We start from the raw sequence: 25,395 nt of genomic DNA on the forward strand, positions 1-25,395 counted from the left end.
CAGGTCTCTACCCTTGCTCTACAAACAGCTCCGATGTACTTGCTCATCTAGTTTCTAGGCATGTAACAGGTTAGAAAAGGAGAAAAGGGGTGGTTGCCTCAGGCATATCAATAGCAGCAGTAAACAGCTGACAGAATTATGAAGAAAAGCAAATATGTATTACCCCAAAATATAGCAGTCTAAGCCTTCATAGCATGTAATGCAAATATGAGAGTAGTGTAGCAATTTATGTTCATAAAAGTATGACCAAAATTATCAGCCTAAATTCTGGTTGTAAATATCCAAATCTGGCTAATTTAAGCAGAAAAAAAAAAAGCAAAAGGCTATCTGGTAGCTCAAAAAATGGACATGAAAGCTGAAATAAACCAGGCTCAGAAAAAGGTTAGGAACTAGGATTGGTTTACATAAGATGTTGTGATTCCTCTGGGTGTTAGACTGATTGAATTGCTTCTGTGTCTGAGTCACCACAGGGTCCTGGTTGGCACTGTGTGTGTTGCCAGAAGACAGGACTATCTGGCCCTTTCAGCTTCTGTAGTGAGAGGGCACTGCCCCTGCCCAGATTCTCACAGTGGTGGATTATCCCAAATAGAAAGGATGCTTGGATGCTGGCTTGCAAAAATTTACAGCTGTCTACTGCATCCCCAAACCTTAAAAAACAAACAAACAGAGACAACAACAACAAAAACTATAAATTGGGGTTGTATATAATTAAAGTTAAGAAAGGTTTTTATAGAAACTGAGGGACATACTATTGATATTTGTCAAAGCTTAAAGTGCACATGAGAGACCCAGAGACTTCACTTAAAGGAATTTATCTGAAAGATAAATTTGCACATTAGGAAAAGTCATAAGCGCAAGGATATTAATTGCAACTTTATTTGTAAAAGACTGAAAACAACCTCAATGTCTATAGTTAAGCCTGGGTCAATTATTTACAGTACCTCTGTACAATAGAAAACTGTATCCCTTAAAAAAATTGGTTAGAGGGAAGAGATATGGGAACATATGTATATGTATAACTGATTCACTTTGTTTAAAGCAGAAACTAACACACCATTGTAAAGCAATTATACTCCAATAAAGATGTTTAAAAAAAAAAGGTGAGATACAATGTACCAATAATGAATAAGCTCCAAGATACATTAGATTAAAAAACAAGACACAGAGATATTTGTATAGAAGAAAAGGGGCTGGAGGTTACAATGGGGATTATATGTATCATGTGCATATACATGATGCATAAGAAAGTTGTTTGGGGGAGAAGTAGGGGACTGGGGTAGGAGGGAGACTTGAGGTTTTTTTCTGTGTTCGTGGGTTGAATTGTGTCCCCTCAAAATGATATGTTGAAGTCGTGACCTCCAGCATCTCAGAATGTGACTTTATTTGGACATAGGGTCTTTACAGAGGTGATCAAGTTAAAATGAAGTCACTAGGATGGGCCCTAATGTAATATTTACAGGTGTCCTTATCAGAAGGGAGAATTTGGACACAGAGACAGACATGGCAGAGGGAAAGCCATGTGAAGGTGGGGGATTGTAGTGATGCATGTACAAGCAGAGGAATGCCTGAGGCTACCAGAAGCTAGGAGAGAGGTCTGGAACAGATGCTTCCCTAGTGCCTTTAAGAGGGATCATGGCTCTGCTGACACCTTGCTTGGACTTCTGACCTCCAGAACTGTGAGAGAATAAATTTCTGTTATTCTAAACCACCTAGTTTATGGTACTTTGTTATGGTGGTACTAGAAAACTAACACATCTCCTGCATGGTCATAATTTTTATCTGAGGAATAGGGATCTGGGCTGTATATCGTAGTTTAGAGTTTCAAAGAATTAAAAAATTTACAATTATTCATTGTTTAAATGCAAAACTCTGCAGGTAAAGGAAAAGTTGGTTATCATTACCTAACTTTACAAATAATTTGTTTTCTGAAATATTTGGGGCATATTTTAAAAGATTAATGTAACCTAGACAATATTATACTTAGTGGAATAAGTCAGAAAAAGACAAATACTACATGATATCGCTTATATGTAGAATCTAAAAATAATACAAATGAATGTATATGCGAAACAGAAACAGACTCACAGATATAGAAAACAAACTTGTGGTTACCAAAGGGGAGAGAGAAGTAAGGGAGGGACAAATTAGGGGTATGAGATTAACAGATGCAAACTACCATGTAAAAAGTAGACAGGCAACAAGAATATATTGTGTAGCACAGGAAATTATAGTCATTATCTTGTAATAACTTATAACGGAGTATAATCTGCAAAAATACTGAGTCACTATGCTATACACCTGAAAATAATGTAATATTTTAACTCAACTATACTTCAGTTAAAAAAAAAAAAGACTAATGTAACACATACCCATATACTCACATGCAGCTAAGAAATAAAATTGTACAAATACAGTTGAAGGTTCCTTTGTATTCCCCAGATCCCAGTCCTCTTACTCCTCTTCAGAGGTAACCACTATCCCAGATTTGGTATTGGTCATAACTATGTATGTGTTTGTATTTTTGCTAAATGTGTATGTATGCTATAAACACTATATAGTATTGGGTTGCATGTTTTTTTTTAACTTTTATTAATTGAATCTTTCTGCTGCTTTTTCTACTTAAGCACTTTATTTAAGATTTAAAATTTTAATTATTTATTTATTTTGGCCGCGTTGGGTACTTTGTTGCTGCGTGCAGGCTTTCTCTAGTTGTGGCAAGCAGAGGCTATTCTTTGTTGCGGTGCACAGGCTTCTCCTTGCGGTGGCTTCTCTTGTTGCAGAGCACGGGCTCTAGGCGTGTGTGCTTCAGTAGTTGTGGCACGTGGACTCAGTAGTTGTGGCTCGCAGGCTCTAGAGCACAGGCTCAGTAGTTGTGGTGCACGGGCTTAGTTGCTCCGTGGCATGTGGGATCCTCCCAGACCAGGGCTCTAATCCATGTCCCCTGCATTGGCAGGCGGATTCTTAACCACTGTGCCACCAGGGAAGCCCCACTTATGTAAATCTTAAAGTTTGCTAGATTTTGCTAAACTGTTCTCCAAAACGATTGTAGCTATTTACAGTTCCACCATTAGGGAATAATGCTTCTCTATATCCTCATCAATTTTTGAAATTTCCAGACTCCTGAATTTCTGCCAACCTGATGTATATGAAAGTAGAATTTCATCAGGATTGTAATTTCCATGTTCCTGATATTAGTGAGACTGAACACCTTCCTGCTTTGTACATTTGACTTTTCCTTATTTTTTGCCCAGTTTTAAGTTATTTTTTTCTTACTGATCTGTCCTTTATATATTTTAGATTCCAGTCTCCTAGTCTGTGACTTGTCTTTTCATTTTGTTTACAGTGTCTTAAAAGCAAGAAGTTGTGGAATCCTGTGTGCTTTTAGAAGCTAGGAATTATTCTTTATGTAGGATGCTTTAAAGTGTGGTTATTCTAGCCCTAGCATTCTAATACAGTTTTGCTACAGTGTGTTTTTAAATAATGTGAACTAGCTCACAAATGACTGCTAAGTAGGGCAGTGATGTCCGTATAACCCAGGAATCACACTGGTTCATGTGCAGTTTTTCCCAACACATTAATATTTTGCACCAACAGTTGCAGACAGTTTTGTAATAGTTAAATCGAAGGATATATGCCGTTAAGTCTGAAATAGAGAGCTGTTGCATGATTTGATTGTTTTAATAGGATCACTCTGGTAATAGAAACAGGAAGTTATTGCAATAACCTGGACAGGAGTAAGTAGATGGAGGCTTGACCAAACTATGCTAGTAGGCCATAAGGAAAAATACGAAAGCCTACTACCCTAGAAAAACACAGGTACACAAGAAGACATGCACAAGAGTGTCCGTCACATGCATTGATGTAATAGTAAGCACAAATACTATCAACAGAATGGATAAACTATGCAGTTTGAATTAACTAGAGCTGCATGTATTAACTTGAGTTAGATGTTAGACACCCAAGTATAGAGTTACATTTACAGATGGATATGAGTCTGGAGTTCAGGACAGTTGTACAAGCTGGAGACAGAAATTTGGCAGTTATTAGGATATAGTTGCTATAAAGCCACAAGACTGGATAAAATTACCAAGGGAGTAAGTATAAATAGAAAAGAGCTCAGAGGACTGAGCCCTGGGAAACTCTATCATTTAGTTTGGGGAAAGGGGGAAGAATAAGCTGAGAAGGCAATAATTTTCTGGAAGTGAAGTGATTCAGGAGGAGAAAGCAATAAATTGTATGAAATGCTGCTGATAGGTAAGAAGTATGAGAACTTGATTTAACAGCATGGAAGTCATTGATGGCCTTGGCAGGAATTTCAGTGGAATGGTAGAGTTGAAGGGCTGACAAGAATGCTTAAAGAAAAAATGGGAAGAGGAAAACTGAAGAACTTCTTCAGACTCCCACCATCACATCTGCTTAACCAACTCTTCTTGTGCCCATATAGTCTTACCTTTTCTCCTGTTACTATGAATGATCTGTCTGTGCTTCTAGCTAAGGCCAGCCCCTTCAGTTGTGCACTTGCTTCTATCTTTGCTAGCCAATTAAAAACTGTGGACCTGGGAAATCTCCCCTCCCTTTCCTACATCATTATTTTCTCTACTGCATCATTCCCCTCAGCATGTAAACATGCTGATGTCTTTCCCACCTTAAAAAAGGAAATTCTTTCTTGACCCAATTTCCCCCACATTTTCTTTGCTTACAGCAAAAGTCTTTGACAGAACTGTCCTACTGCTATCTCCAGTTTTTCTTCTATTTCATGTTTGGGTGCAGGCATGGAATAAGCAGACAGTTGGATTTAATCAAATTGTGGTTAAGCCATGTGAGTATGATGAGATAAAGGAAGAAGGGAGTTAAGATTCTATGCAAGAGTGTAATTTAAGCTGCTGAAGGAGACGAGAGTAATTGAGAGGGGAGAAAGATGTGAAAACGTGGTGATATCGGTGGACAGAAGTTCCCCATGGGGGTCCAAAGGATCATTGGAGATGAGATAGTAGGGCGAGTGAGCTGGGGAGAGGGGTTAGTGGTTGGGGAATGAGGTATTTGAGATCAGAGAAGAGTTTGAGTTATTGGTAATGACAAGCTCAAGGTTATGACCAAAGTTGTAGTTGAGGCAGAAGAGAAGGGAAAAATTATTGAAGAGCCTTTCAAGTTCAGCCAATGAACTGGGAGGCCAAGATATTGGAAGGATCATCTTTGTAAGTATTGAAATCACCAACAAATATAACTCGAGTAGTGTTGTGGAGAGTGAGAGTGAGACAGGAACTAAATTCCTAAAGTATCAAGAGGGAATTGAGGGGACTGTACAGTACATAACTGCAATAAGAAGTACCCAGGTAGAAGGTGGCATGGTCTGATGACATGTTTTTAATGGGGGGAGCAGAGAATAGATGAGGAGAAAGGGACCTGTTCCATCTCCAGGCCCAGTGGTATCAAGAGGTGTGATAGAGAAAACAGCTAAGCTACCATTTGAGAGGGCTGCAGGGGAAGCCGTGTCATCAGAAGTCACAACCTCTAATTCTGACAAGTGAAGTTTAGAGGGCTGGGTATTTTCACAAATTAATACTCAGTTTTCTTAAACCACAGTCTCATGATAAAGAGACATGAATAAAAAAAATTCCTGTAAGAAAAACAGCCATGAAATAATAAGTGAAATTCAGCTTCATGTTTGGAAGACATAGGGAGTGGCAAAGGGACTATTTTAAAGGGACCAGTCATTTTGTGTGCTTGTAATAGCAGAAGTCAGGCCTAATACTGACTGATCTTTTGATTTTTTTCAAGAGAAGCTAGAACTATGGATTTTCGTGTGGTTTAAAAACTTAAAATAACTAGCTTGTTATTTTGTTTTAAATACTGTGCAGGCCAAATAAAACAAGTCAGAGACTGCATTTAGCCATTGCTGCAATTTTATGAACTCTGCTTTTTAAAATAGAAAATACCACGGTATGTATTCATAAGTTCAAGAGTCAAAGTCCATTACCGTCAAACTGGCTGCCTTGTTGGGTAGCCTGCAGCAGTCTGGTTCAGTCTGCAGGTGTAAAGAGAGTGACTATCACAGGCTGATCACCAAGCAGCACTTAGATCACCTGGCAGTTTATCAGTTGCTTAATTGATTATTACTCAAACAGATCTTATTTCTGCCCCCCCCCCTTTTTTTTGCTTTCAGTTTTAACTCTGATAATGGAATTCCTTTGAAGAGAAACATACTTAACCTTTTATCATCTGAACTTTTAATAAAAAGTAGACATACAATAAAAGAAAGCTTCTAATAGAGGAAAACTTGAAGGTTCTTTAAGCCTAAAAAAAAAAAACGCTGTTAATTCCTAAACAGATTGTAACATTATAAAGTATTCAGTGTTTCTTTAAAATCTTCAGTTTTCCTTTAGTCTTAATGATGACGGAGAATATTTTTTTGTATTGAAGTAGAAGTTTAAAGATGGTATTTGGCTGTATTTGACCTTGGGCAAAGCAGTAAACCCCCTTCTAGACTTCGTTTCCTTATCTGTAAAATGGAGATTAAAAATACATGCCCTACCTACTTCATAAGGTAGCTGTTCAGTCAGATGAGAATGTGAAAAGCTTACACTTTGTATGAGTGCTTTATTCTACTAAAGAATGACAGTTTGCCTAAAGCTAGCGAGATTGTCTATTTAGAGAAAATATTTTAGATTAGAATATATTTAAAATTCAGGAACTCCCTTGAGTATGAGTAGGTATATAATCTACTTCCAAAAGCAACTTTCCTACTGAAAGATGACACTGCTGATGGTATCACTGTGTGAGGTAGTGGCTGAAAAGTATCCTCTCTCCAGTTTTGTAAGCATGACTGTTTGTACTTTGGTTAAAAATCTTTTTCATTCAGGTGACACATGACACATGATACATGTACTCTTTCTTGGTCCTACCATCACCTTCCCTTCCCTTCCCTTCTCACCCTGTACTCAATTTCTTTTTCATCAAAATTAATAATTATCACTTGAGATTTATATTTAAAGAGTCTTTTCTAGCAGCATTTAATACACGCTTAAAAGAACAAGTCTTAACTGAAAAACACAGGATACCTCATTTTCACAGTAATTTTTTTTAAGTCCCAGTGATGAAAACTCTAAGGCAGTTTCTTCAAAGGAAGATAACATTGACGAATCCAGTGCAGCCAGTGTGTGACTATTAGGTGATAGAATCTTTATCACATCCATCTTGACTGTCCTGAAACTTAGTCTGAGTCTTTTAGAGTAGTTACTCCTTTTTATTAATTGTGTGGTTGTTATACAGCCATGGAAGGAAAAAACTGAACATCAAAATCATCAGCAATATACCTGAAAGAAAAATACAGTAAAAATAAAACAATCCCTAAGGAAGTTCATAATCATTCAGTGGTTATAATTTAAGATTATGTACAGTTACATACCTAGAGATTTGTAGAGCTGTGTTTAAAAGAATTAGCTACATCAGTTCTACATGAAACATGTAGGTATTTTAAAATATAATATTCTCACATTATTTTTCTTCAACCATGAATCCTTAAAAACAGTATGTACTTGGAAAAACCAGTAGGATCTAAACAGTGAATTCAAAGGATAAATAAAATAGATCTGCAGTTCTAGTTCTGGCTTCATTACTGACTTGCTGAGTGAGAAACTCTGGACTTGGGTTTCCATTTTAGTCTCAACAATTAATAGCTTTTAGAACTGTATTAATAAGCAAAGTATCTGAAAGAAAACTTCAGTTGACGTTTTAAATCTTAAATATAAATGTTTTTAAAAAAATCACATATTAGCAAATCTTCATTTTTGAGGTCATGCCAGATAAATCTAAACTAGCATATATATATGTATATATATGTAAAAAATGTGATTTTTTTAAAAACATTTTTTAAGATTTAAAATTTTTCAGTGGGAAATAGGGACAGAGGAGATTTAGGCACAGGACTCAAATCACTGTCTAACAGAGAAGTCTGCAATGGTTAATGTTTTTATCTGAAGGTATGTAGGCTTAAAGCTCTAAATCAGTTTAAACTTAGATTAAGAATGTGTCATTGTCACATGCAGATTTTATAGTTTACTCCTATTTGCTAACAAGAGGAAACCTTAAGTTTTGACTAGCATTTGGATAGCTTAACTTAGTTTTGAAAGATGAATCTGATTTGCAACCAAAGGCTTTAGATTTTTTAAAAAGTCAGAAACAGTCTGTTAATCCACAAAATTTGACGTTTTCTTTATAAAGTCAGAGCTAGAAAATAAGACATTACATTTAAAACTTTCTAAAAATGGAGTTGCAGTTTCATAGAAGCAAATAGAATTTGCTAATTTTTATTATATGAAATGTGTAAGCTAGAGAATTAATTCTATATACATTCTTATAGTCACATTTCTAACATTTTATTAATTGGGGAAGATGGCAGGGCCCATTAAAGGAATTATAATTACCTCCGCTATGAAGAGAAACAAGAAAGAACAAGGACCATGTCTTCCAAGAATAGTTTGCTGCCTGTTTGGTCAAGAAGGGAAAGAAGATAGGTATCTTGCGATTACTCTCCTCTGTCGCACTCTGTGGCACTGCCTAGTGTTTGTTTGCTTTGACTCTTCATCTCTTACTTAGCTCTTTGAATGACTCTTGTAAAAATAAAATTTATTTTTCTTATCCTTCTTAGAGTTTAATAGTGACCTTATTTCATTTGAGGCCATTTCTTTTCCCAATGGGAATGTAATTTCAGTGTATGACATAAGTCAGTGGCAAGCCAGAATTCAGTATTCTAAAAATTGCCATTTAGTCACATGTCTTTTATCCACATCTGTCGAATTATTTCTATATTGTTTCTCATTCACAAACCTCTTAAAGCAGTATAGGAACATGGCTCTTTAAATGAAAAACTAGAACAGAAATTTTATTTGGGTCTGTTTAGAAAAAGCTAGGAGATCCTTAGGTTAACAAAGGAAGAATCTTTGAATGTATGTTTTCAACAGGCTAATTAGGGCCATACATAATTGCAGAAAAGTTTGATCCCAATTCCATTTTTAACAGATCCCTTGAATAGGAAGCAAAGAAATAAATAAAAGTATATTTGTTTTTCGTTTACGTATTTGGATTGTTTTTTGGATAAGTGGTTCTTTAAAATGTTTTGGTAACGGTAACAAGTAATGTTCTCTTCCTGTTTGCACCACACTATCATGAAGAGAATATAGTCTGTTTTCCTACCCTACTACTCTCCGGTCTGTGTATTTGCTAAAGGGGCAGAAGTGATTGCTCCTTTTTTTTTTTAATCTGTCATGAGACTTTTTTCTAGTATGTTCTTCCAGGAAGAAGTTGTCAAGTGATTTAGGCTAGAAAATGTGTTTAATGAAAAAAAAAGTCATGGTCTTTTTACAGAGAATGGCAATGACTTCTGTTTCTTTTTTCTTTTAAAATTCTTTTGGAAAGGCCTACTTTTTAGTTTTTTTTCAAGTAGTGAATGACATAATTCCTTAGTATCATGGGCCTACTGTTAAAATTGTAGTTGGAGCACGTTAACAAATATATAATGTTAATAATATATGTTCATTTCAAATAAGACATTAAGAGAATTTTTCCATATAAAAACTTCAGTAGACTGGTCCAATTAGTGACCTTTTTAACTTCTTCATGAACTTCAGTGACCTTTTTTACTTCTTAAAAATTAACAGCAGAGAAAATTTAAAGAACTTATTGGAAAATACTAGTAATCAATAGATGAGAAAAAGCTGCCATTATTAGCATTTTAAAATACAGGTTTTCTCTGATATTCTTCATGTTTAGGCCTATAGATATTGCTGAGCATAATAGATACTAAACGTGAGGAAAATTCCTAAATGAAACGAATGGAAGGTGAAGGGAAGGAGTGAAGTATGATGGCTATTGAAACCGTTATGCCTATGTTCTCTCCTATAAGTACCCTCCTCCCCACCCCCCCTTTTTTTTAAAGAAATGAGCAAGAAGAAACAAAATGCAAACTGGATAGAAAGAAGGATGAACTAACAGAAGGCCAGCTATCCTCATATTCATTTATAGTTATGAATTATAGTCAGGCTTAAAACAGATGACTAAACAAAATCAAGAAATGCTGATAACTTACATAAGGAAATGCATATCATGATTACAGTTATTTTATAACTTTTTTATGTTATTTGACCTACCTGAAAAGAGTTTTATATATCTGATCCAGAGATAACAGGAATGCAACTTGTGGAAAATTTTTAAACTACATTTATTATAGTTCTGCATTGTTTCATGAGATGCCCTTCTGTAAAATGAGTCAAATGAACTAAATAGTATTTTATTTGGAGCTCACAAACTTGAAAAAACCAAATTCCTTTAGCAAAAAAAAAGATTATTTTTTAATGGAAGTAATTACTCCTCACTTTTTTGCCCGCATATCTGAGGGCTTCTTAAATAAAAAAAAAAAAAAAAAAAAAAAAGTGGTATCAGACCTCAAACTGACTATCCTTAACTAGGTAATTTGTTTCTTTGAAGATAAAAGCAGTTTTAAAGGATACTGCACAAAATAAAATGTTACTTCAGGCATAACATTTACTACCTTTTTTCTTTTCTGTCTGTTCCTACTCTGGCTTTGGAAGTTGACATGTTACAGTGACATTCCATATCATATTTAACATATTCTAATCTTTTAATCATGTTAAATAAAAATATGCTTACCTAAAGAAGGAGCCAGCCAATATACTATAAAAAATTGAAGGAATGCTTCATCAAAACACTTGAAATGTAGTGAAAGTGCCAAAGCTGGATTAAATACAGCTCCTGTTAGACTTCCTCCTGTAATACATTTTAAACAGAATGATACCAAACCATATATCTTACATTTTCTTACAACTAGAAATACAGGGATTACTAAATGTAACTATTTCATTTTAGGTATTTAAGTATTCTTATTCTGTAATCTTCCTTTGCAGAATTACCTGGCATAGAGAATAAAGACAGATTATAGATTATAATATGCCAGGTGCAAAAAAGCGGGGGTGGGGGGACAAAGGACATTAAGAATTTTAATCCAATGCTTTTCCTATAGTATATTATAAAATGCACATTGAAAGTTAACCTGCTGTGTTATTGTTCCTACAGTTTTATAAAACAGGAGATTTGACTGCCCTTCTTAACATTCATCACCTTAAATGAATGAATAAAAATAAAACGAAAGTACATTTAAAATGGGTGTATAATACCCCAGGATCCTCTTGAGCAGAAGTACCTTTGCTTTGAAAACAAAAAATAAAATGGACCAAAGCATTATCATTGACTCCATTTTTACTTGGCAGCAGAGCCCTGAAGAAGTGACTGTGAATGGTGTGTGAATTATATCTCAATAAAGTGGTTACAAAATTTTTAAAAATAAAAAAAAGTAGTCGTGAAAGATAAGCACAAATTCTAACTGTTGACTACTTTTCAGGATTCATGGTCCAGCTCTGCACACAGGGTCTCTCTCTGAGATGGGGCCCAGGAGCTTTTAGTTCTGGCTACACAGCAAGTAAGGAAAGGCAAAAGAGGTTGGACTGCCTGTCCAGTGGTACTCACCAGGACTGTGGCTCAGCTTTTCAAAACATACTCTAATTGTATCTCTGAGATAGAGACATTTCTGGTGGTGGTTCCATGTGGAAGCTTGGGCACACTTGTCTGCCTCTGACTCAGCCACAGCTACAGATCCGGAGATCTTCACAAATTTTACATGGACATATGCCACTATAGTATGTTAATTGTCTTTATAAAATGCAGTGAAGTAAAATTGGAAATTAAGAGACCCTTGCATAAGATTTCACTCCTGATAGGCTGAAAACATTGAAGCTGTGTTGAGGTAAAGATGTTGACACTGAACTGAGTTCACTCCATGGCTAAGAGTCCTTTTTAGCATACCAGCCTCACAGCATGATTCATATTCATGCCTCAGCAATTATAAATGACATCACATCATGGACCTTCAGGACCACTCTTAAATAGTCAAATCCTGGAATGTTAAACCTGTAACTGCCAAGGACCAACAGAATTGTTTGGTTGGCATGTGGTCATTTCAGCTTAATTCCACAAAAAATTATTGAGTTCTTATGTTCTAGACACCATGGACAAAAAGATAAGGATTCACACAGATCTTTATAATAAAATATAATGTAATATGTGGGGTGATAATATAAGTGACCTGTGATTTTTTTTTCGGCATTTATCAATAAAAATAGACTGAATCATTGCCCTCATAATTAGTTTGCTTCAGTTTTCCCATTAGATCTTTGGTATCTCCATTAGGTCTAAGAACACTGTCAGTTTTATACCATTCTAAACTCCAGCTACTTCACACTTAATCTTCTAACCCTTACATCACCAATTCTGCTCAGTGTGACTTGGTAGAAGCTGCTCCTCCTACCCAGAGGTACAGTCTATTCCCCTGTCTTGGATATGGATTGGCTTTGCAACTTGCACTGACAAATAGAATGCAGCAGAAGTGATGCTATATGAATTCTGAATGTGAGAAGCAACACTGAGTGAATTCTAGGTTCAGGTCTCAATAAAGCCATCATCGGTTTCCACTTTTTACTCTCTTGGAACAATGCCCTGACCATTTAAGTGAGCTGGTCTAGGCTGCTGGAGGATGAGAGGCCACAGGGAAGAAAACTGAGGCATCTTAGATGGCTGTTGGTACCAACTGCTGGACGAGTGAAGCACCTTGGCTCTTCCAGACATACCAACTGTCCAGCAGCTATATGATCTCAGGAATTTCCTGTCTAATCCACAGAGTCATGAAAAATAATAAATTACTGTTATTTTAAGGATAAGTTAACTGATTCAGAAATCCATTGTGTCAACAAAAGGCCCAAAATGTGGCATTGGCTTTGATGTTTTAGACTGGGTAATTCTTTGTTGGGAGTTGTCCTTTGCATTGTAGGATTTTTAGCAGCATTCCTAGCCTTTACCCACTAGATGCCAGTTGCACATCCATCTCCCACCTTGTAACAACCAAAAATGTCTCCAGACATTGCCAATAGTCCCCTGGGGGGGCGGGGGGCAAAAATGTCCCATTGAAAACCACTGTCCTAGAGAACTACTGGTACTTGTATACTAGTAGACACACATAAGGTTGTTTATTGATAGTAGCAATGAACTGGGAAAAACCTAAATGTCCATTCAGAAGAAGGTAGCTAAATATACAACTTTGTTATTAATTTGGAATACCATTCAGTACTGAAATAACAAGCGAAATCTCTTTACTAATGTAGATCTCCAAGGTAATATTGAACCACACCACTAAAAAAAGCAAACTGCAGAAAGTAAAGTTTGATACCTTTCATGTTAACATGAACACATATAATAGTTTCTATAGGGTCCTATCATTATGTATAATAAATGCACATAAGAATTTGGAAGGACACACATGCACGCACAGAGGACTACACTGGTGAGAAGAGTAGGCAGGGAAGGAGAGGGGACAGGCATGAAGGATGGCAATCAAAAGTCTCATTGGTAATATTTCCATTTTTTACAAAAATAACGTATTATGTAATTAAACGTGAATTATTTAAAAAGTAAGAATCATCCATCAGGCACAGAACTTACAGAAAATGGCTTTGAAAAATAAGTTACTATTTATTGATGTCTGGAGGGGAGAAGCCATAACATGTTGAAGAAGAGGTATCAACAGGGAGATCCAGCTGGCTGAATGCCAAGAGTTTTAGAAGACAGTATGGTGAAATTACCACAAAGACTGAGTCCCAAATCTGGTAACTATAGGCACTAATGTTTCTCAGTACTCCTAAAGGGAATCAAATTCTCTGTGACAGAATGACACTAGTTAAAATCATGTAAGACTCGTGTAAAAGCTAGAATGTCAATTAACTAATTTATAATGGAAGCTAGGCCTTTCCAGTGATCAGAATATTTGTGCCAGTTACTTTGGGAAGAACTTGGAATACATTATTCTTCATCATAGTCTGAAGAGAGAGTATTATTCTCCATTTTAAAGATGAGGAAACTGAGACCTAAATTAAGTTCTCTCTCCTACGGACACAGTCCAACTCCAAGGCTGTGTGCTTAACCACTATGTTATACTGGCATGATAAAAAAAAAGTTTTGGACCTTCGTTTGAAGCCGTTTTTCATTTGTAAATTGGCACCTATTTCATATGGTTATTGTATTAAAAATGAACATATGTAAAGGACTTAGTTCCCTTCTCCTTTGACAAATAATCTTACTCAAATTCTTCGTGACTTAGAAGGATACAAAAACCTCCTGAATGGAGTAATGAAATGAAGTAAAAATGCAGTTACTTCAAACAATATATTAGGCTTATTTTGAAAGCTCTTAGACATAAAATATGGAATACCCAGATATGTATTACTTCTTTCCATTTTTAAGTGAATAGAGTATTTGCTAATTCATTCATTCACTCATTCTAAAAATAATGAGTATTTATTTGTAACAGGCGACACCATACTAAGTCCTGGTTATAACTTATGATGAATAAAACAATTTTAGTCTCTGTACTCATAATGCTTACCGTCTGGTGGAGGAAGACAGGCATTACATCAGAAAACAAGTATATAGTTTAAAAATTCTACAAAGGAAATGAACAGGATACAGTAATAAAGACAGCCTATTTGGATATGTAAAATAACAGATTTTTTCCCCAATATGTAATTAATTTAAAAATGAATGCAGTTCTCTCTTACCCTGGTTATTGAACCAAATTCTCCCAAAACCTAAATTAAGGAAGATTTGCTTGAAATTTGCATTAATAATTTTATAGCTTTAATATGTTAATAAATCACACAGTTTTTTTACTTTATTTGGGAAGTCAATAAATACATGATAAGTGGTAATGACATCAGTGGCCTCCATCTGCACATCAAAGTACAGGGTGCTAAATCAATAAATACACAATCAGATGCTTGATCATTGGCTATCCAAGGAGCCTGTGGCTATGCTGCTGGACAGTCATGTTCTGTAATCTTAAATTATCAGTTCTTTTGATGTGAACTGTATTAGTGTCCTCAAAATGCAAGTGATTAAAGAAATATCCCAACATGCAACTTAGCCAAACCAGTACTAATAGTATCTTAGAAGTTAAAGAAAAAAAGAAAGAAAGACATATCAAAGTAACTTGTAATGATGCCAGGTTTAGCAGATGCTTCCCCTGACTTTCCTTCCCTATCCATTCTTAACTCCTTCCTACAAAAGCCTCACCTCTGCCTGGTAAGACACACACTCAGCTAGTTCCCAAACAGTTCACTCTATTTAGAATAACTGATCTAAAGTTATGACTTATATCCATAGAAAAAATGGGGAGTGACATGGCTTAGTGCAGCACTTCCCAAAGTATGTTCTCTTCTGCTACACACTCCTAGACAAAAGGATTCCATAAGTTTGAAAAACTGTGTTCCACATGCTCCTCTTGTTGGAGTTTCACAATAAACAGTAGCATAGTAAAGGCTCTGTGAAGTCTTAAATTAGAAAATCTGTTTAATCCAGTGTTTGCCAAATTTATTTGGCAACAGAATCCTTCTGTAACTTAAATTTTTTTAAGTTATGCTAAAATATACATAACATAAAATATGCCATTTTGACCATTTAAAAGTGTATATTCATGGCATTAGTTACAGTCATCCATCACCCCAAACACCCCAAACTTTTCCATCACCCCAAACAGAAACTCTGTACCCATTAAACAAAAAGTCCCTATTCCTCCCTGCTACCCAGCCCATGGTAACCTCTATTCTACTTTCTGACTCTATGAATTTGCCTATTCTGAATATTTCATATAAGTGGAGTCATATAACATTTGTCCCTTTGTGTCTGGCTTATTTTGCTTAGCATAATGTCTTCAAGGTTCATTCCTATCGTAGTATGTATCAGAACTTCATTCCTTTTCATGGCTGAACAATATTCAATTGTATGTATATATTTTTGTTACTTTTGAGGAATATGCTGTAGAAATGCTGATAATGAAATGAGTATAAGCTTTAGTGTCAGTTTAAACCATGGTTCCAGCACATTCAAGCTGTGTGAGCTTGGACAGGTCATTTCACTTTTCTGAGCCTCACTTACATAAAAATGGGAATAATGTATTCATCAGTGGGTTGCTGTAGGGATTAACTAGGATAACTCATATAAATTTCCTACATGCTTGGCATGTTGCCCAATGAATATTCTTATCTCCCTTATAGTGGCAGAAAAGGAAGATTGTAATAGGGTATCAATTTCTGTAACAGTAGTGAATAATTGTAGGTTCTGTCCCTGCAAACAGTCTCCAGCACTGCCCAGTATTGTACCCACTAGCCACATATGGCTATTGAGTACTTGAAATGTGGCTATAGCAACTGAAGAAGTAAATATTTAATTTTAGTTGATTTATACCTAAATAACCATATGTGACTAGTGGCTACTGAAATGGCCAGCAAAGTCTAGACTGGAGCAGTGGTTCATATTGGGATCACCTGGGAAAATTTAAAATCTACTATTGCCTAGGCCCCTTCCCACAGCAATTAAATCTTAATCTTGGCACTCAGATATAAGTATGTTTAAAACACTCCCTAGGTGATTGTAACGCAGAGAGAATGTTGAGAACCACTGCTGTAGTGATCCCTTCACTCTCTCCTCCTCCCCTACCAATTATCCTCATTTCAGCAATGTCAATGTCAATAATGTGGGGGGAAGAAAAAGAGCAGTGTTTTTGGACACCTTGAATTGTTATTTTATGGGTTCTTTCTAATAACTCTCCTTATAGTTATGTATAATTTCAATTATTGTTTCTCTTCTCTCAAAATCTTTGTCACTTATAAAATAGGTATTGGCTAATATATACAGTATTATTATGAAATCATAAATATGTATTAAAAGTACAAAAATAGGAAGAATACCAATTTAAGGATAATCAAGAGAGGGAGGAGGAACTGTGTATAACACTTTATTAACTTAAAACATCTTTTTTTTTGCGGGCCTCTCACTGTTGTGGCCTATCCCGTTGCGGAGCTCCGGACGCGCAGGCTCAGCGGCCATGGCTCATGGGCCCAGCCGCTCCACGGCATGTGGGATCTTCCCAGAACGGGGCATGAACCCGTGTTCCCTGCATCGGCAGGCAGACTCTCAACCACTGCGCCACCAGGGAAGCTCCTTAAAACATCTTCTAAATGTTTACCACTTCGAATTATATAAGTACAAAGCTAAATTGTGGCATAACTTTTTTCAAGGGATGTTTCTGCTTTGGCCCAAACCTAAAACTTTAATAAGCAACTACTCACCAACCCCCTCAAATATGCATAAATCCTTCCTTCTCTCCTATACCATTTATTTCCATCTGCCTCTACAAAAAAAAAAAAAAAAATGGTACTAGATCTAAAGAAGTTGAAATGGATTGGAAATTCTTTCATTTCTACCTAGGAAGTCGAGCATATGTTTAAAAGTCCTTATCTTGAGGTTTGCATCTCCTCATAGTTTCCCTTTCAGTGGGCAGAAGACTGACTCTTACTACTAATTCCTTTTATTAGATTCCTGCCTCCAAAACATTTTAGAATTCAGGTATAGTCCTAATGAAATATTTTGTTGTGATCATTTAAAATAACACACTTCATCATCAAACTTTTGTTTTTTGGATTTTCTTGTCCCATTTGGAATATTCAGATTATCCACTAAATCTGAGATCTGTCAAGGTAAACAAATGGTTTATGAGAAATCAACAGATTCTCAAGAATTATTAGTTTTTAAAAAGCATCTTTGATTTCAAGCACGTTTTGATTTTAAAACACATCTTTCTTGAAAGGCATTAAAAATTCACTTATAACTGAAGATGAATTATTAAGGAGATAAGAAATGATTTTAAGTAATTTTGTAGAAAAAGAACTAAGAAATAGAACTACAGAATTTCTACTTCCCACTCTTACTACTAACCAATCAGGTAGCTTGTGCTTTAAAGGAAGGAACTTTTGACACCCAGGATCATGTTTCAGTGAGAGTCTCAGAAAGGATCTATACCAAGTTGGCAAGAGGTAGCTGATGTTATCTTTCCTTTCTACCATTACAACAATCCCTTTGTAGGATATTTGAACCCTTGGCAATATCTCACATGATCTCAGTTTCAGCACAGAAGTGGCTTTCTCTGGGTGTTAAAAAAAAAAAAAAACACTGAATGGAGGATCAATATTTCGACCCTATCGGTAAAGAATGAGCTGCAAAATGATTAGAATTACGGAGATACCAATATTGACATCACAGAGGCATAATGGTTTAAAATGTATCTTGGCAAAGAACTTAGAGCCTCATGTCATAGAAGCTCCGGACATGCCAAGTGTTTTGTGGGAATAACAAACCTGCATAGACCAAAAAGGTGATGAGTGCTGAGAGCAGGTGGATACGAAGCTTGGTTCGGACCTCCTGGAAGTGCAGCAAAGCGCTGTGGAAGATAAAGGAGGAGACGGCCTCTATGATGACCGCTTTGGGCAAGTCCACTTGGATGGGATTCCTGCAAGCGAAGCTCCTCTCGCTGACGTGATACTTGGTCAGTCCCAGGCTCCACAGGGCGCCCATGCAGTACCTGCTGCACAGGGCACCAATCAGCTGAGCTAACAGCCTCATCGCACCCGTCTCAGCGGACATTCCCCCCAGCATCATCTGCATCATCACGCCGCACGGGTTGCTGGAGGTGCCCACCAGAGTCAGGCCATGCACCAACGAGAAGAAGTAGGTTAGCGTCAGCGGCCAGGTTGGGTGCAGGGGTTCCTGCTCGCTCAGCAGTTGCAGCTCATGGGTGCAGAAGCAGAGCTGGAACGTGGCCAGAAACTCCAAGACGAAGGCGTGGGCAGTGGGCCTGTTCAGCTGCTGCCGGGTGACCACGCGGGCCAGCCCCATGAACAGCACGATCGACAGCATCAGCCCCAGCGAGGTACAGGTGTCCTGCATCTCGGGCCAGAGCCCCCACAGCGCCGTCATGTCTCAACACCAGACTGGGACGCCTGCTCTGGCTCGGCAGGAGGCGGTCTATGGGCCGGAGTCCTAAGTCCTCAGCCCCGCCCCCTCACGCCCCTCGGGGCGGGCCGACTCTAGGCTTGCTGGAGGCACCGGGGGCGCTAGGCGGAAGGGCTCCTCCCCTCCGTGGCTCTGAGCTAGGGTGTTGTTACCAGAGCCTGGGAGGAGGGGCGACGAGGACAGCTCTGCGAGGGCACCGGCTGAGGGGCCAACGGTCAGCAGGAGCCGGACACGCACATGCCTTCGCCGCTTCCCTCAGGGACTGGAAGCAGGCGCGGATGGGGCAGGGAGTGGAGGGACGGCGCGCGTCCGGATGCCATTGCTCATGCGCGCGGCGGCCCGTGCGCCTTTGCGAGAGGCTAGGCTTGGGACCGCCGGACCCCCGTCAACGCCGGGCGCGCTTCTCCCAGCGCTAAGCGGGAGGGCGCGCGCCCCTTGCGCTGGGACAGGTGCTTTGACGTGGGAACCTTAAGGGGTTTTCCTTCCCCGCTTCTAAAACTGTAAAGCCGGCAAGCTGGAAAGACCGCTAAAGCTCATCTCGGCCAACCACCTCGTTTTTAATTTATGGGGCGACTGAGAAGACGGGAAGTGACGGAGGTGCAGCGCGGAGGTCGGGGGTGGGGCTGGGTGGTGGTTTGGCGGGGGGAGTAGATTTCAGAGCGAACCAGGGCTTGACCTGTGTGAAGAAGGGCGGGCAACTGGGTTTCCTTGAGCCTTAGTTCTTTTCACCTGCCTGTGACGTTTACCTCGTAGAGTTGTGGGTCAGACGACCCACCTCATCGATTTGTTTTAAAAAAGCATGGAAGGTAAGTAGCACAGAGCCTGGCAGACAGGAAGTGCTCAAGAAGTGCTAGGCTGAAGTTGAAAGAGCACGTCTTGCCACCGCCCCCCACTCCCAACAGCTCGCCCACCTTGGGCGGCCCTTTGTGGGTGCAGCTGGGAGGGAATGCCTGGGATTCCTCAGACCTTGCACCTGTCGTGGTTTTCTGCTAATGGAATGGGTGTCATGGTTTAGTTGGGGGAGAGTGGTGCAAATTCCTCAGCACTCTCCAGCCTCAGTTCTGCCTCCCCTGGGCTCTGCTGAAACCTAAGTCCACGTTTCTGAGGGCTGGAGAGAAGTGAGAGAAGAGCTAAAATGAGAGGAATAATTAGCCCGAGCTAAAAGTAATAGAGCGCTTGGAAGGTGTTCTTGACACCCCTAGGTGGCATCTCTGGGGGGCTCCAAGGAGCTCGGGTCCTTTATGTCTCAGCACGGAAAGAATTCAGCCAGAGGCAAAGTGATAGATAAGAAGTGGTTTATTAGAATAGGATGCTTGTGAGGCTTACAAGTGGGCAGGCGAGAGGATGCTGTGCCCTGAGAACTTAATGGGCTACAATTTTATAATCAAGGAAAAGTGGGGAGGGGGGGGAACCACCTTATTCCTCATTCTTCAGTAGACCTCAGGCTTCCATCATCAGCTCCTCCTGCAGGTTGGGCAGGGGAGTTTTCTTGTCCCTACATGGTCAAGCCAGGACTGTCATGGCACTATGGAAAAATTATTTCAGGTCTCAGTACAGTGAGGGTCTTTCACTTTGAAATGTCACTTTTCCATAAAGTATTGTTTTTTATGTGTGCAGAGAGTATGTCCTAGGGGTCATTAACTTACTGAGTTCACTGGGCAGGATGTGAGTCTCATGCCACCATTGTTTTATTGTTTTGGGTCATGTCTCCTGCTTCTGTTGCATGGTTTTGTTGCTACGCAAGCCTGCTTGGTTTCGTGGTTAAGGAAACCTGTTTTCTTGAGTGATCATTAACTTATAGGGGTCTCCCATATTTTTTCTTTTCTTACTGTCCCCTAGTGGGATTAACTATTTAATTACCTACTTTGTCCCTTTACTCCGTCCCTATCATTCTTGCTGATTTTCCTCAGATTTCCTTCCCAATCTCAATTTGTCCTCTAATAACTAATGAAAGTTCTCTTCATAACTCCCAAGTTTTCTGTGGTGCCAGTAGGCATTCTCTGAATTTAAAAAATAAATTCTTTCAGAAAACACACAAACTGTGTAGAAAGATGAAGTTCTTTCCTCTTTCCTGTGTTGGTGCCTGACCAGGAAAGAATTTAGAGTAAATTAAAACTATTGTTTGCTCACTGCCGTTGAAAGAGGTTGCTTTTAAATCAATCCTGTGAGTGTAACGCTTTTATCGCTCCCCTTTACTAGAAGTCACTTGAGTTTTAGTTAATGTGAATATATTTTGTTTACTACTCTGCTGATAATTCACTTTTACTAGCACAAGCCATGTAGAAAACTAGCCTTTTGGACTTTGATTAGAAATTTTAATAACATTATAATATACATTGTCATTAAAAGGATTTTGGTAATTCTTTCAATTAAAGAACAAGGCCAAAATAAACCCAATTAATTACTTGTGATTATTTCACATCACATGAATCTCTGTTTTCAGAAACAAGAAATCATTAATTAATCCACCCCATTTCCTTCAACATAAATGTTTGTTGGTATGGGTGACAGAGCTGCATCTTGCAAACCCAGATCTCAAAATTCCAGTTCTAAGACCAGTGTCTTCATGAGGAAGAACGACTCTTCCATAGGTTGGAAGACTAGAAGAGTCTGGCTTCCTCAGCACTGTTGGCCCCATTTTAACCACTTTGCTTCTGTGCATTTCAGAAATATCCTGTTTCTGTGAGGCAGGAAGTACATAATACTAGGTTTGGTGAAAGCACTGGATTTAGCATTTGAAAATGAGGGTTTGCATCTTACGCTATGCTTACTGTGAGATCTTGAGGAAATTGTTCAGTCATTAAACTTCTCTGAGCTTCAGTTTCCTCATCATAATATTATGGTAAATAACTAATTTAGGGTTTTGTTATGAAGATCGAATGAGACAATACAGATGAAGTGCTTCGTAAAGAGTTATTACAAACGTTTATTGAGATGTAATTCACATACCATAAAATTCACCCTTTTAGAGTGTACAATTTAGTGGTTTTATTATATTCACAAAGTTGTGTAACCATCACAAATTATCAATAGTTATTTTGAGTGGTGATTCTTAGAAATGAAGTCCTAAATTTATAATGCGACTGTCTCTGTAATCTTTGCCATGAATTATTTAAATATAATATGAAACAGTTATGTCTTATTATTATATACACTGCTTCCTATGTGGAGAGGAGACCCAAACTATAACTTTAGAGAGGTCCATAGCAATCAGTGGATCCTAAAATGGAAGATACTTATCTAGTGCTCTATCACATATAATCAGTTAAATTTTTGTGAGAACTTTTTGCTTCTATCTCAGTAATATGTTTCCTTCCTTCCTTCCTTCCTTCCTTCCTTTCTTTCCTCCCTCCCTCCCTCCCTTCCTCCCTCCCTTCCTTCCTTATCTTTTTGACTGTGCCATGCTGCTTGCTTGGGATCTTAGTTCCCCAACCAAGGATCGAATCTGGGCCCATCAGTGAAAGCACCGTGTCCTAACCACTGGACTGCCAAGGAATTCCCTATCTTCCTGTTAATTCTAATTTCGGTTAAAAAAAAAAATTTGTTGAGCCACAGACATTAATAAGACACAGTTTGCCTCAATAACACAATCTTATAATAATATGTGATATTTATTGAGCACTACTTTGTGCCAAACATTGGATATTATTAGCCTTGCTTTACATAGGTCGAGAGAGGATTAAAAAAAATAGAGAAGATTTCATTTAATATGGTGGAAGAAGAAGAGTGCAGATAAATTAAAATTATTTTAAGGCACCACCCATGCTTTAAATTTGGACTAATTGAATCAACATATAATGGATAAGATCAGATTTTTACAGAAGTTGGCTTGTTTGAAAAAGCCCTCTAGATTGTCTTTTTCCTTTTGCTCTGATTTCATGTTATGTACTAATTTGACTTCCCATGCTTCTTTTTTTTTGAATTTTATTTAATTAATTTTTTTATACAGCAGGTTCTTATCAGTTATCTATTTTATACATATTAGTGTAGACATGTCAATCCCAATCTCCCAATTCATCACACCACCACCACCACCACCCACTTGCCCCTTGGTGTCCATACGTTTGTTCTCTACATCTGTGTCTCTATTTCTGCCTTGCAAACCGGTTCATCTGTACCATTTTTTCTAGATTCCACATATATACGTTACTATATGGTATTTTTTTTCTCTTTCTGACTTACGTCACTCTGTATGACAGTTCCTAGGTCCATCCATGTCTCTACAAATGACCCAATTTCGTTTCTTTTTATGGCTGAGTAATATTCCATTGTATATATGTACCACATCTTCTTTATCCATTCGTCTGTCGATGGGCATTTAGGTTGCTTCCATGACCTGGCTGTTGTAAATAGTGCTGCAATGAACATTAGCCCATGCTTCTTAATACCAGGAAAAAGAAACCTTGGAGAGAGGATACAAGAATTTCAACTATCAGGAAAGAATATGATTTACATTAAATAATTAAATGATATTTCAGTTCATGCTTAAGGGACTAAATCATTTTTTTAACTTTTAATTATGAGAATTTTCTAACATAAAAAAGCAGAGGGAATATATAGTAAATTCCTATATAGTTTTCACTATATATACTATTCAATGATTATCAATACTTTGCCAATTTTGTTTCATTTATTCAAAGTTTTGGTGGGGCGGAGGCTGGAGTATTTTAAAGCAAATTCTATACATCTTGTCATTTTTCCTAGATATCTCTTGTGTCCCCCTCCCAGTCCACTCTTTCTCTGCCTCTCATCCCTGCTCTGATTCCCTTGAGACTTCTCTGTATAGAATGCAGATAAGGACTGCATTACCCAATAGCATAAGGACTTCCTTACCCAATAGCATCTAGTTGGGTTCTGCTAATGGATAGTATCACCAAGAGCTTAATACCTTGAGGTACTATTCTTCTGGCTCCCTTTCTGAGGGTTTGTGGCAGCCAGGTGTATCCTTCAACCAAATGTCACAACTTCTTGTTACAAGACTTCTCTGTCTCTGGGTTCTGATAACCACACCCTTTCCTCACCCCTAGGCCTAGGGGTGTTAACAGTTGTTGTTACTAGTCCAGGGGTACTGGGTTATCCCTTCTAGTTTCCCTACAGTCTTTCTGCATCTTTGAAAAGGATCCTTTTATTAAATTCTCTTTAAATTACCTGATTTGATTGCTACTGTTTTCTGCTAGAAACCTGACTGAAACGTCATTTTACACATAAATACTTTAGGCTGCATCCCTAATTGATAAAGATATTTTTTTTAAAAAGTAAACACTAGGGCTTCCCTGGTGGCGCAGTGGTTGAGAGTCCGCCTGCCGATGCAGGGGACACGGGTTCATGCCCCAGTCCGGGAAGATCCCACGTGCCGTGGAGCAACTAGGCCCGTGAGCCATGGCCACTGAGCCTGTGCGTCCGGAGCCTGTGCTCCGCAACGGGAGAGGCCACAACAGTGAGAGGCCCGCGTAGTGCAGAAAAAAAAAAAATAAATAAACACTATGTTACTATCACATGTAACAAATTAACGATACTTTCTAAATATCATTTAATACCCAGTCCAAATTCACATTTCTCCAATTGACTCAAAACATGTGTTTTGGTTTAAAATCCAAACAAAACCCATTCTTTAAAAATTATTGTGCCTCTTAGTTTTCTTTAGTCTATGTTGTTGATTTATTGGAGAAACCAAGTCATGTGATCTGTAGAATGTCCCACATTCTGGATTTGGCTGACTGCTTCTACATGGTGTCATTTAACTTTTTCCTCTATCCCTTGCATTTCCTTCAAACTGGTAGCTACATTTAAATGTTTAATTAAGTTTAGTTTCTTTCTTTTCTATTTTTTTAAGGCAGAATACTTCATAAGTGTCACTGTGTACTTAAGGCATATAATGTATAGTTCTACTTTTGGTAATACTAAGATTGATCAAGTGGTTTATAAATATGCCATCAGTCTTCCACTTTTTAGTATCCATTATTTTCATAGCTCTATTAACTTATTAGGGGTTGAAAATTGGTGATTTTCTGAATCCCTCATTCCTTTTCCTATATCAGCTGAATTTCTTCTATAAAGAAGAATTTTCCCTTAGTAACAATTTGGTCACTCTAAAATTCAGTTTGTAAAGGAAATCCAGGATTTAATCAATATCCTTTATTAATATTCAGAATGAGTTAGTGCCCCAGCAGCCTTTAATTATGACTAATTACCTTGTTACCATGATGAACTCATGGATTTTTATATATTTGATATGTTTCAATACATTTAATCATTATTATTTCTGATATGCTATTTATTATTTCTATGTTAGGTCAGTGAGAGCCCCTTTTCATTGATTCCTGTAGGCCTTTATTGGACTTTATTAGTGTGCTAAAGTTTAACTTTAGGAGAAGAGAGAGCTCAACTCTGGATACTGATCCACTTGTGTTTTCAGACCTGCAACACTGAGAA

General features: G+C 37.9%; 2 protein-coding genes across 6 annotated transcripts in view; one reads left to right on the forward strand and one right to left on the reverse strand.

Annotated features, from left to right (window-relative positions):
- Nucleotides 1–6,377: 6,377 nt before the first annotated feature.
- Nucleotides 6,378–19,041, reverse strand: AQP11 (aquaporin 11). The gene is made up of 3 exons (XM_082627874.1): nt 18,309–19,041; nt 10,666–10,782; nt 6,378–7,313 (listed from the first exon to the last, which is right to left on the reverse strand). The coding sequence occupies exons 1-3, from the start codon at nt 18,925–18,927 to the stop codon at nt 7,234–7,236; spliced, it is 816 nt and encodes a 271-aa protein (XP_082484000.1). The 5' UTR covers nt 18,928–19,041; the 3' UTR covers nt 6,378–7,233.
- A 274-nt stretch (nt 19,042–19,315) lies between these two features.
- Nucleotides 19,316–25,395, forward strand: part of PAK1 (p21 (RAC1) activated kinase 1) — a 235,227-nt gene continuing 229,147 nt past the window's right edge. For 3 of the 5 annotated variants that reach the window (XM_082627866.1, XM_082627868.1, XM_082627871.1), the window contains exons 1-2: nt 19,316–19,560; nt 19,717–19,769. The gene's annotated coding sequence lies outside the window, so the exon portion shown is untranslated. The remainder of the gene's footprint in view (nt 19,561–19,716; nt 19,770–25,395) is intronic. The other 2 variants (XM_082627867.1, XM_082627870.1) reach the window with 2 other exon arrangements.

Source organism: Mesoplodon mirus (genome assembly GCF_964341445.2).
Source record: "Mesoplodon mirus genome assembly, chromosome: 7".
NCBI classification, from domain to species: domain Eukaryota; kingdom Metazoa; phylum Chordata; class Mammalia; order Artiodactyla; family Ziphiidae; genus Mesoplodon; species Mesoplodon mirus.